The sequence below is a fragment of the Oreochromis aureus genome, linkage group 10, assembly GCF_013358895.1.
Source record: "Oreochromis aureus strain Israel breed Guangdong linkage group 10, ZZ_aureus, whole genome shotgun sequence".
NCBI lineage: Eukaryota > Metazoa > Chordata > Actinopteri > Cichliformes > Cichlidae > Oreochromis > Oreochromis aureus.
This window is the reverse complement of record NC_052951.1, coordinates 532,566-545,970: the sequence shown is the minus strand read 5'-3', so window position 1 is coordinate 545,970 and position 13,405 is coordinate 532,566. Positions and strand designations below refer to the sequence as shown.

At 40.1% G+C, this 13,405-nt stretch overlaps 1 protein-coding gene across 4 annotated transcripts in view; it reads left to right on the top strand.

The window, feature by feature from the left end:
• The first annotated feature begins 3,708 nt into the window (after positions 1-3,708).
• LOC116316876 (myotonin-protein kinase) overlaps positions 3,709-13,405 on the top strand; it is a 91,457-nt gene continuing 81,760 nt past the window's right edge. For all 4 annotated transcript variants that reach the window (XR_005614708.1, XM_039618916.1, XM_039618915.1 and 1 more), the window contains exon 1: positions 3,709-4,323. Coding sequence is in view for 3 of the 4 variants with exons in the window: in XM_039618916.1 (XP_039474850.1) it covers positions 4,158-4,323 (166 nt within the window). In the remaining variant the exon portion in view is untranslated. The remainder of the gene's footprint in view (positions 4,324-13,405) is intronic.

The following is a 13,405-nucleotide window of genomic DNA, read 5'->3' as shown; positions in this document are numbered from 1 at the left end:
ATTCATTTTAAGTTCACTTTTATTTACTTTATTTACTTTATGTACAGGTGCCAGTATAATCATATGATAATTTGTCATTGCAGGAGCACCTATGATTATTTTACACATTGCATTTGTGCCTTAAAGGAGTTGTGACTCAAGAAGTCGTCTCTTGAGGGTTATAAACTTTTGGTTAACGTTAGGATTAGCCAATCTACTGTGAGGATGACCTGAGTTATTGAAGGATTGCACATGCTTACAATACATTTGTATTCTGTTCTTTTATTATTTTTATTCATGTATACCTTTTTATTAAGTTTTAAGTAGTGGTATCAGATTGAGACATTTGTTTAATACCTTTTTTATACATTTTACATATAAGCCAAGATCATCACACATAGGATGGCCTCAGCTTGGTTGCATAAGCAGAGAGGTCACATAAGGTGCAAGGCGAGGGTAACACATGCACACACATACACACACACCCACACGCACACAGACATACAAGTGAGTTTATTTAGGTGAAAGGTAAGCATGCTTGCTAGGGTTGCAGTTTTTTGTGGGTGTAGGTGATGGTTTGATAAGAGTACAGGATGTCTAACTGTCTTGTGGGGACTGTGGGTGCGGGGACTGCACCGAGAGAAGGATGGATGTTCTTTTAAAAAGGGGTCAAAAGTTAACTGGGGTTTTGTGGGTTTGAGTTGACGTATGCAAATATTGTATCTGCTTAAGACATGAAGGGGCGTTGTATTAACCTGCCCATATAAAACCTTCGTGTTGTTTATTGTTTGAGAGATCCACCTTTGATGTTCTGCAGGGTGTGTCTCCCACACGTGTGATTTTCATTAAAGTCATCGCTTGAATTCATCTTTTGGACCATTGTGGTTACTTGCATTCCTCCTGTGTTTTCTTCCCAACATTTTGAACCCAACAACCTACACCAAAGAGACAAACAGAATCAAACAACCTGCCAGGGGACAGAGGCAGTAGAAGGCAACAGACTGAAACAAGTGACTCAGACTCTGAAGAGAGTAATGGAACATTCTGGTTGAGGCTTCCTGTAAAAGAAAGAGAGCCCATCAAAGAAAAGACTTACCATAGAATATCTACTGCAGAACAGCCCGACCCAGTCTCCGCTGAAGAAAACAGTCATGCAAAAGTACCTGTCAGGGAAGAAAGCTGTATTGGCCGGCCAGTCATCCAAGATCAAGACAGTCTAGGAGACAACTTTCCAGAGGTACTTTCACTACATGACCCAGTCCCATCAGAAAGCGCAGATGATGAACTATCAGTTCCAAATGAGGAAGAACTGTCTGCACGCACCCCTCCACTATGTTCTACTAGCGACATGAGAAGGTCGACTAGGGAGAGGAAACCAAGGCAGATGCTGACATACCAAACACTGGGTGAACCATCGTACCAGCCTCATCCTACAGTTGCAATGCTCTCCTCACCCTATATGCCACCATGGACAGTTCCTTATCATATTCCAACACCCGCAGGCTTTACACCTCACCTTCCATATGCTTACACACCTTACATATACACCCCTTTGCTATACTGAATAAGTGTATGTGTCAATGTTTTTGAGAAAAATTGAGGTTTGAATGCCAGGAGCCATTCTTATTTTGTCAGGGAGCGTGTGACACACTGTAATGTGTGGTCACATTATGTGATTTAATTTTTGTATATTGTATAAGCTTTTAGGTGTAGTTTTGTTAAGGAAGGGCCTTAATTTTGTGATTTTTGTTGGAGACCCAACATGTGGTGTGATCCCTAGTTACGCCACAAGGGGGCACTTCCCCCCTAGTGAGATGGTTTAGTGCAGGGGTGCCCAATCCCAGTCCTCGAGAGCTACTGTCCTGCAGGTTTTAGATGCATCCCTACTCCAACACAGCTGAATCAAATAGTTGGATTACCAATTCGGCATGCCATCAAGTCTGGCAAAAGCCTGATAACGAGCCATTCATTTGATTCAGGTGTACTGGAACAAGGACGCATCTAAAAGCTGCAGGGCAGTAGCTCTCGAGGACTGGGATTGAGCACCCCTGGTTTAGTGTGACGCTACTGCTCGTCTTCAGATCTGGCGGAAGTGAGAGAGGAAACACACTACCTGTCGTCCGTCTCATGATTTATCTGTTTTCTTTCAGAACCAGACATAATCTGTCAGCCGCCCTCTTGCTTGGGGCGTGTTACATTTTCTTCATTTGGCAACAAAAGGAGAACCCTTCAACCCAAAGAACACCATCCCAATTGTCAAACATGGTGGTGGGAACCTAATGCTTTGGGGGTGTTTTCCAGCCAATGGACCAGGGAACCTAATCACAGTAAATGGGACCATGAAGAGAGCAATACATGAAGATTCTCAATGACAACATCAGGCAGTCTGCAGAGGAACTTGGCCCAGTGGATATTTCAGCACGACAATGACCCAAAACACACAGCAAAAGTAGTGAAGAAATGGTTAGGAGACAAAAACATTAACATTTTGCAGTGGCCCAGCCAGAGTCCTGACTTGAATCCAATTGAGAATCTGTGGAGGGAGCTAAAGATCAGGGTGATGGCAAGAAGACCCTCCAACCTGAAAGATTTGGAGCTCATTGCTAAAGACTAGTGGGCAAAAATTCCTGTGGCGACATGCAAAAAGCTGGTCTGTAATTATAGGAAGCGTTTGATTGCTTTAATAGCCAATAAAGGCTTATCTATAGATTACTGTGAAGGGTATGAATAATTCTGGACATAAAACGTTTTGCTCAAATGTCAATAAAAGCTGAGAATTTTTTTTTTCCCACAATGATGCCTCTTCTACATCGTCTTATTATCTTTTGGGAATTGCCTGTGTCATTTCTGGTCAAAAAAAACAAAAAACAAAACCACTTGCTGGTTGAATAAAAGTAACTTTAAGTCAAAATATGCCAGGGGTATGAATAATTATGGGCTTGACTGTCTCTCTCTCTCTCGCTCTCTCACTACGATCGATAGATAGATAGATAGATAGATAGATAGATAGATAGATAGATAGATAGATAGATAGATAGACACACACATATATAATGTATGTGGTGTTCAGTGTAAGGTGGGTGTGTTTATAAATAAGGAGGAGAAATGGAAGAGAGAGAGAGGAAAAGAGGCAGGTTGTTTGGAATGTCAAAGAATGAAAAGTTGGGGACAAGAAAAAAAATCTTGTTAAAGAGAGTACAGACAGATCACTACAGCTAAGGCAGCCAAGGACAAAAGAGGGATACAAACAGTAGTAAGAGATGAACAAACAATTTTAACCCTAACAATACGATTTTTCAAAACCATTGAACTAGATGAGAGGAAACGGCTTCGACTGCATTCCTGAGAGAATGAGTGACAAAAATATCACATGATGAGAACTGAGAAGGATAATAGAGAGGCAAGAAGGGTGGGACAGGAGAAAAAATGAAGAGAACTAAAAAAAGATTTTGGACAGTTGACAAAATAAGAGATTTGCATTTTCAAAACAAAAGCAAAATCTAGAACTGATTCAGGTCAGCAGTTCCTCTTTGCTCTATCACAAGAGGAAGGACAGGGAATAAAAGCAAACAAGGGGTGGTAATAAAAAGAGCTACTAATGCACAAAATGAAAAGAGGAATTGTTTCTGAACAGTTCAGTGCTTTGCTATTACCTTAAACTGTTGCAGTAGGAACTTTGGATTACTTTGAAAAGGGGCAGCTGAAAGACAGCGAGAGGGAGATCCAGACCAAAAAAGGTGTTGAGTCAGAGTTGGAGAAACTGCAGGCTTAACAGACGCACGGCTATGGGAAGAGAAGAAAAAGGAGAGACCCAGACAGACATTCAGGCATCTGACAGATATACAAGCGAGGGAGAGTGTAAGTGACAGTAAACTGAGGGAGGGATAGAGAACATGATGAAAAAGAGGATGTCTGTATGAAAACCTTTGCTCATGTTCTGTGATCAAGCAGAACAGCTAGAAAGGAAAGGCAATTGAGGAGGGCTTTGGAGTAGAATTAGGTCGTGATCTGGAGAAAGTCGACTGTTACTATAGACATAATTTTAAAGAGTCAAACGGGAGAAACTGCAAACTCTGAAGATTTAAAGTGATTTAAAGTTGCTTTAAATCCAAGTCATGGAAATCAGGGCTTCACTACAGCACTAAAACAAACAACCAAGCCCTCACCCCCTGGGAAAAATGTCAGCAGGGCCTGACCTAGGTGCATCTGATCTGGCAGAGGGCTACCGGACCACAGGACCTGTTGGACTCCAGACACTGTTGGATCTACTGGTTGGCGTCTATCAGGAATTCTACTCTTCACCCTTCGCAAGGGAGAAGTATGTCTCTGGTTTTCTCCAGTGGGGTGAGTTCTTGCCTCTTGTTTTAGGTGTGTGTGATTAGGTATTTTATTTTGTATATAAAAGAATGTAATTAGTCAACTCCTCACAATTGCACCTTTATAATATCTCTAAATATTACCCTGCTGGACATTATATGCTACTTGGCAACCATTTTGTTTTGCTCTCAGTCTCTCATTCAGTTGTATTTGTGCTGTTTAAGAGCTACATTTCAGAACAGAAAACCAGAACTTTCCTTTTTATTCAATAATAGATGGACATACAAGTATGACTCACGTCCACTGGTGTAAATATGTGTAAGTTATAGAATCCACATTCTTCCCCTCTTAAACAGTTAAGCTTCATTTGAATATAATTCACTGGTGATATAATCTGTAGTTTAGATGTAGCAGCAGGCTGTGGAATTGAAGTATAAAGAAACTGGCAATGATTTTTACTAGATATGGGATATAAGTATTTACAGAACACGGCTCATGCATGGAGAACCTTCAAACATAGCAGCAAAGTGAGCCATAATCTATGGAATTTTTCATTATCCATGTAAATAAGTTTGATGGAATCATACTTATATACATTATGATTCAATCATACTGGCAAGTGAGTGCCACAAAAACAGCAACTGACCTCAGTTGGGTGAAAGGCCTGGCAGGGGACCTCAAAGGACGAAATACAACATCTGATGAAGTCTACACTTCAGGCAGTCATTGACTTGAAATTAATTTAATCCAAGTATTAAATGCAGTCCTCATGTTTAAAATTGTTTGTTTGTCCAGTTACTTCAGAGCCTCTAAAATTATTGAAAAGCAGCTACAGTGAACCTTGAATTCAAGCTAAAGGTCTATACAAAAGTTGGTTTATTGTGCAAGTATATATGGCTCTATCTATGTGATTTAGCTATTGTGATAAAACAGAGCAAATGTTCTAATATAGACACTAAAATAACCACCAACTGACTGCTGTGGGAAATAAATGTAGGAGAGGCTACAATAAAAAAAAAATAAATAGATTTTGTCTTTAACAACTTTCTCACCTGCCACTTCAACATGCTCATGTTTATTCCTGGCAGATTTGATTTACATTTTCCAGGGATTGATGCTATGAAAGCACTGGGCAAAACTGCTCTAAAAGTAGCTGTGCAGGTTATGTGCACAGAATGTTAGAAGTAACTGAGGGCTACATGACTGAAGAGGACTAACTGTAACTGTAAATTTTGGGTTGTGACACCCTTTGTAGTTAAAAGCAACAAAGGGTGTCACGAAGACAAACTTCTCTGCTGACTTTTGGCAATCCCTTATGAATTCACTGTCACCCCAAGGATGGTTGAACAGGCAATAGGTCGCCAAGAATACAGTGATTTAATACCAGATATAATGATATAATCCCTAGGAGAGAATCACAGCTTACATATAAAAGCTGCTTTTTGTGTTCATCTTTTGATTTTGTATCCCCTCTTTCTTCCTCATTATTGACAGAATTGATCCATACATGTGACTGGCTATAAGTATACCAACTGTATTTTCCAGTAGGGTGGAGAAGCTATCATCTCTTCAGTGACGTGACATTCCAAATTTAACAAAACATGTGTTCAAGAATGAGGATCTGGTTTCAGGAAACCGCCTGATCAACAATCAAGCAGATTTCTGTTTTTAGCTGGACTTAAGAGTGTGAACGTCACAAGAAATAATCTTGCTTCAGACAGGCGGAAGACTCATGGGCATCACAGCTAAGGGGAAAATATTCAGTTATTTTATGCTGAGATGGTAGAGCATTATCAAGTATCTCTTTCAATAAAACAATTTTAATAGAAAACTAACATAGTTAAGTACAATAACAGTTACTGTAGGCAGGAAGAAGTGTAAAAAAGCACTAAAATATTACAGTAAAAATAACTCCTGCAATTAAATAATTAACTAACAAAAATTTGCAAGTATATTTAGAAATTACTTAAAATATTCAAAGTTACACCACTGACTGTGAGAAAATAGTCTGTTTGAATTTTATGTAATTAAGTAATTAGACAAGAATTAATACAGAATCAGTGTTTTAATTAGCTAAGCACTTCAGCTCTAATTCTACATACACAAATTATAATTTGTAATTTATTTTAGATTTTTTGTTGCACTTTTCTGATTCTACATAACTAAACTGTAAATCAGGCATTCTCACAGCACAGATAATGATCTGATGGATAAATGACTCATTTATTGCTCTCCCTTCTGCTTAGTCTGCTGTACATTAGAGGTGCAAAAATGCAATAGGGGAGATGTCTGTGGAAGAGCAGCACAAAATGCAATTTAACTTGACCTCAGTCACACAGGTCTAGAGACCGGTCAGTATTGTATACACACACACACATTAACAAACCACATCAAACCAAGTTCTACAAAAGGAAAGTGTGTTTTCATAGTCCTCTTGTTCCATCTCTTTTTCTGTCTGGTTTGCTTATGGTGTCTTACCTCCCTACATGGCTACCTAAACAGAAGATGTCATTGATGGGTACCAAGCCAGTGTCAATATTTACAGGAACGAGCAATGACTCCATTACTGCTTTTTCTTTTCTTTTCTCTTTGTTGTATACTCTTAAAATGTTATCTTAACAGCACTGGTCAACAGAAGTTTTAGTAGCAAAAACCATTTTAGTAGCAAATGCAAAATCCAATATAAAAATAAAGACATATTTTGGTGGCACTCTCTATTACAGCTCCAAAAAATAGAAAAAGCTTGGTGTCAACCATGGTGGCCAAGCTGTCATCCCTGTTACAGAACACCTTCCACCCCATGCAGGTCTTTTTGACAACACTGAGCAACTCCTTCAGCGACAGGCTGTGGCAACCAGTGTGTCAAGGAGGGATTTAGGAGCTTGTTCCTTCCAATTGCTTCTTTACAATGACCCACAGCAGTACAATTACTGTATCTTTGTATCTCTCACACACATACACATGATATTCTAATAACATCAGTGTCTGTTATTACTGTAGCGTACTGTCACTTTAATATATTTAACACCTGTTACGTCCCGGTGTAGGGGTACCGGAACGCAACATAAGGGTTAAAAGCAAAGTGACCTGTTTCCCAAAACCATACCCAGAAGCCGATTTACAAGTTAAAGGTGGTTTATTGTGTCTAAACTGAAGCTTAACTCCAGGGAGAACAAACAAAACAAGCTTATTCAAAAATGGAGGTGCTATCTAAACTCTAGGTGAAACAAAAACCAAACAAAAGACAAGTGCTACTCCTAACTGAATAAACAAGAGAAAACAGTACAGACAATAATAAGGCAGTTCACCCCTTCTGCTTCAGCACCTATTTACAAGTGAAAAGTAATCTATTTACAAAGCTCAACAGTCCTTAGGAAGACATGCGCACATAAGTCACAGAGTTTGGAGGCCAAGGACGGGTCTGCTGCTGCTGTCAGTTGCTGTCGCGAGACAACTGCTGGAGAGGGTTTTTCAAAACAGTTACTTGATCAGGAAGCCAATCAGCAGCCGCCAGCTGTCCAATCAGGAATGACCTGTAGACTTTTAAACACAGAACACAGAACAAAAAAACAGCCACCGGGATTCAAATTATGGCCCGGACCGTAACACGCCTTTAACACAAAGTGTGGAAACCAGTGCAGTTAGACACATTCCTCAGGCTAAGGCAGTATGCTGCACAGTTTGGAGCTTGTTGTCAAGTGTATCAACTCTAGTCCAATGGACTGCTTTCAAACATATCCTGTTCAAAACATAATGCGTTTGCATTTATATAGCACTTTCCTAGTCTTAATAATCACTTTGAGTGATTTTAGACCACAAGTCACAAGTTACATCCTTTTCCTTCTGGGTCAATTAAATGTCTTATTCAGTTCGGAGAGAGACATTTTTTCAGAGCCTTGGCGGTTATTAGCCTTGATAGAACTAGGTTATTTATTAGGTCATGTGCAGTGACTGTCCAAGGATCAGTGATGTGGATGACATGAAAATAATCACTGAAAATAACAATCTCATTATATAAAATAAAAAGCATCAAAGCACCACATAACTCTATTTATTACTTTTAGTCTACTAACCCAGAGAATTAGGCTTGTTGTTTTTTAAAATTAAATACATGAGGGTGACTTTTCACACTTTTGTGAAGTAACTTTGCAATAAGGTGTATATCTAAAACTGTTCTTTCTTCATCTAAAAAGTTTACACTGTATGTCTGTGTCACCCATATTCCTCTCTGGACCTGAGAATGAAACAAAAAATAATGGACTGGAAAACTTGCTTCTATTCATAAACTATAGCTGCTATTTTTAGTTGTAAAGACTGAGTCCAAATCTGACAGTTGCTATGCTGAAGAGGAACTCCATTTATGGAAAACAGAACAATGTTATGCTTAACAGCGAGGACACAGAACAGGGAGCAGTATGCATACTCACAGTTTATAAGAGGCATCTGTGTTTTTGGGGAACCAGTTGGCCACATCTAAAAAAGAAAGGAATGCAAATTTCACATTTAGGGATATCTCCATTCACAAATATCTAAAAAGTGTACATACCTGATAGTATTCTGCTTAAGAATATTTGACTTGGGTCCAGCTGGAATGTAATGGAATAGATTGTCAATTATTTAGGAGTTTTCTAGTTCTATTAACTACTCCAAGCCACGTTACAAGCAAACATTCACGCATATTTATGCACCACTTTACTCTATTTACGCAGAGCCTTATCGTGGCACTCAGGTGTGTACCACGCTATGAGTACCATACATGCTAAGAATCAACAAATCAACTCAAGATGCCGATTGTTGAGCTGTGAAAACAAGCCAGAGTATATGCAGGTCACTGTATGCTAGCACAAGGAGAATATGAAAATTTCACACAGAACAGTCTCAGCCAACTTAAACCCAGAGTTGTCTTGCTGTAATAAGACTCCTGAGCCAAACTGCTGACCACATGTCCATCTATAAACTTGTGTTTTTTGTTAGTTTGATTTATAACAGTTAGGTAGGTTTAACTCCATCTTATGCTGTAGAAAGCAATTTGGTGGCATTATTTGTGTCCAGTTGTCCTAGTACTTTGAAAGGTTTTGAAAAGTCAGTGCTGAATTCTATGAATTTTCTTTTCTTTTATGATTTTGGTCTTGAATCACCACATATCATCTCACAAACAGGGACTCCACAAGGGACTGTCCTGGCTCCATTACATTTCACATTGTATATATACAGCAGAATTCAATTACAAATTTGAGACCTACCCCATTCAGAAATACTTGGATGACATTTCCATTGTGGTGTGTGTCTGGAATGGACTGGGGAGCTTGCAAAAACTTTCAGCAACTGAAGTCACGAAAACAACCTCATATCTAAAGCCTCTAAGACGAAGGACATGATAGTAGATTTCTGAAGATTCAGGCCTCCTGCAGTCAAAGTTTGTAGGGTGGGCATAGAGGTGGTAACAAAATATAAATATTTAGGTTTATACCTAGACAACAAACTTGACTGGTCCCTGGATACAGACAAACTATACAAAAAGGGGAAAAATCACCTCTTTTTGTTAAGGAAACTAAGATCACTTGACATCTCTAGTAAACTGCTGCAGGAGTTCTGTCAGCCTGTGGTGACAAGTGTGCTGTTCTATGCCACTTGGAGAGGAAGGATCAGAAAAGGCATGCAAAGAGACTGGACAAACTAGTGAGAAAAGTTGGCTCTGTAATTGGAGTCATACTGGAAACACTGGGGAAGGTGTTGGAGAGATGCAGTCTAAATATGTTAGAAGCCATCCTGAATAACTGTAATCACGAATATCTTTATGGAACAAAAACATCCCATCATTACAAGAAGACTCTACTCTCAATAACGTAAAACAGACAGATGCAGAAAATAATTTCCCCCCACATTCATCAGGCTTTTTAACTCAAATAAACATAACAGATGAGCTATGTCAGACATAAATTTCCCATTGGAATCAGTAATTATTGTTATTCAGGTCATTCACAAGAAAAGAAAAGAAAGAAATCCATTCTGGGTTTTTATCAATTAATTAGTTCTCGCCCCACAGTTTTGAGACAAGCTTCATATATGTTATATCATTTTGTGAGGCTGGATCAGGAATGGTGTGCTATGACTTTTGGTGTTTATTACTTCGATAGTTTTTTAAATATTACTATTTTAATACAAGTTTTTGCCCATTGACATGAATGGGAAAGATTTATTTGTGGTGTGTTGGCTCCATCTTTTGGTCCCATTGAAACGGATTTCAAACTTCATTTGTGGTCTGTTGGCTCTCTCTAGTGGTATCCCGGGAGTAGTTGAAAGGGTGTATGCTTGCTGGAAAACTCCACATCCCACAATTTATAGCACGCCTCGGCCGAGTCAAACAACGGCGGCCACCACTTCGTTTTTATATTGCTTTTATTAGTGTTTCTAGGTCACAAAATAAACCTTTAAGATTTTTCCAGGCGAGAATGTAGCTGTGTAAACTTCAAATATCTGCTGGTTTCATCAAGACATCCCATATTAGCAACAGTGCTCTGACGATGTCGGTGCTGCCTGACAGCTAGCCGGCTAGCTAGCACGGCTTTGCTGACAAGCGACAGCCGGCCTGGATGACAGTGAGGGTGGCTTACTCTTTCGCAAAGTCGTGGTCGAAGCTGGACTTATTTTTCGTTTATATGGGCCGATGATTTATTTATTCATTTTAGTAACGGTGTAAACAGTGGAAGGTGGTGGATTGTCCAGATGCTGGTCGATGTGAAAAAATAACTCAGTTGGTGTGAGTGGTGGTGGCTAACGTGGAGCTTCAACAGCGGGCAGACGGTGGATGAGGGAAACCGGAGGCATGAGGAGCAGAGACCCGAGGCGGCCACCGGTCCTTGTGTCAGGTGAACTGAATTGCAGGTAAGGAGTTATGACCTGCAGTCTATCTGGGTCAGATATAGACCATGTTTATGTGTAGTTTATTTTCTTTGTGCTGACTTTCTACAATCAGTTAGGTGTGTGTCGGGCTGTGAGTTGAAAAGCTACAGCCGGCTGTGTGGGTACACCAACCATGTGTGAAAAGTGGTCCATAACGTAAGGCTTCAAAGCGTGTTCATGCAAACATTGTCGGGTCTGCCGTGGTACAATGGGACTTCTGCTCATGAACCTCTGTGCACAGTGTCTGCAAATCGGGGCTGTACGAAGTCACCTCATCTTTACACAAAACTGTAAGCTGTCATCTGTGAAGCGCGAGCGGTGTTTGTTTTTACCATAGTTCATGGTGGAGAATGGCTGCTCTGCTGAGTTTTGCTCTCTGTAGCTGTATGAATGGCAAACTACAGTGATTAGCAGCGGCATAGGCACACTTAAAATTTCTTCTGAAATTTTCGCTTTCTAGTTACTATTATTATTGTTCATGTAAATGGAGAGTCCTCTTCACAAACTAAGGTCAATTATGGTGTTCCACAGGGTTCGGTGCTAGGACCAATTCTGTTTACATTATACATGCTTCCCTTGGCAGCATCATTAGAAGGCATAACATAAATTTTCACTGCTATGCAGACGACACACAGCTCTATCTATCCATGAAGCCAGGTAACACACACCAATTAGTTAAACTGCAGGAATGTCTTAAAGACATAAAGACCAGGATGGCCGCTAATTTTCTGCATCTTAATTCAGATCAAACTGAGGTTATTGTACTCGGCCCTGAAAATTTTAGAAATATGGTATCTAACCAGATTCTTACTCTGGATGGCATTACCTTGGCCTCCAGTAATGCCGTGAGGAACCTTGGAGTCATTTTTGACCGAGACATGTCCTTCAATGCACATATTAAACAAATATGTAAGACTCCTTTCTTCCATTTGTGCAACATCTCTAAAATTAGAAATATCCTGTCTCAGAGTGATGCTGAAAAACTAGTTTATGCATTTATTACTTCCAGGCTGGACTACTGTAATTCATTATTATCAGCATGTCCTAAAAACTCTCTGAAAAGCCTTCAGTTAATCCAAAATGCTGCAGCAAGAGTCCTGACAGGGACTAGAAAGAGAGAGCATATTTCTCCTGTTTTGGCTTTCCTTCATTGGCTTCCTGTTAAATCCAGAATTGAATTCAAAATCCTGCTTCTCACATACAACGTCTTAAATAATCAGGCCCCATCTTATCTTAATGACCTTGTAGTGCCATATCACCCTATTACAGCACTTCGCTCTTGCTCTGCAGGCCTACTTGCTGTTCCTAGAGTATTTAAAAGTAGAATGGGAGGCAGAGCCTTCAGTTTTCAGGCCCCTCGTCTGTGGAACCAGCTTCCAGTTTGGATTCGGGAGACACACACTATCTCTCCTTTCAAGATTAAGCTTAAAACTTTGCTTTTTGCTAAAGCATATAGTTAGGGCTGGACCAGGTGACCCTGAATCCTCCCTTAGTTATGCTGCAATAGACGTAGGCTGCCGGGGATTCCCATGATGCATTGAGTTTTTCCCTTCCAGTCACGTTTCTCACTCACTATGTGTTAATAGACCTCTCTGCATCGAATCATGTCTGTTATTAATCTCTGTCTCTCTTCCACAGCATGTCTTTATCCTGTTTTCCTTCTTTCACCCCAACCGGTCGCAACAGATGGCCGCCCCTCCCTGAGCCTGGTTCTGCCGGAGGTTTCTTCCTGTTAAAAGGGAGTTTTTCCTTCCCACTGTCGCCAAAGTGCTTGCTCATAGGGGGTCATATGATTGTTGGGTTTTTCTCTGTATTTATTATTGTGTGATCTACTGTACAATATAAAGCACCTTGAGGCGACTGTTGTTGTGACATGTCAAGGCAAGACGAGACATGTCAGCCGTGTGGAACTATTTCAAAGTGAACGAAGACTCGCAAACAAAAGTGGACTGCAAATTGTGCTCAGCGAAATTGTCCAGAGGAGGCTCAAAAGGTAGCGCATTTAACACAAGTAATTTAATCAAGCACCTAAAATCCCAACACGACAACGAGTACAAAGAGTTTACCCATGCTTATTTACCCATGCTTATTAGCACAGAGTAGCATAGCTGATGCTATAGCAGTGGGATGGAAAATAGGTGGGTATTTTGAACATTCCGCCTTAGCCTGCTCCCGCCTCGAGGACGTTCAGGGACAGCTCAACCAG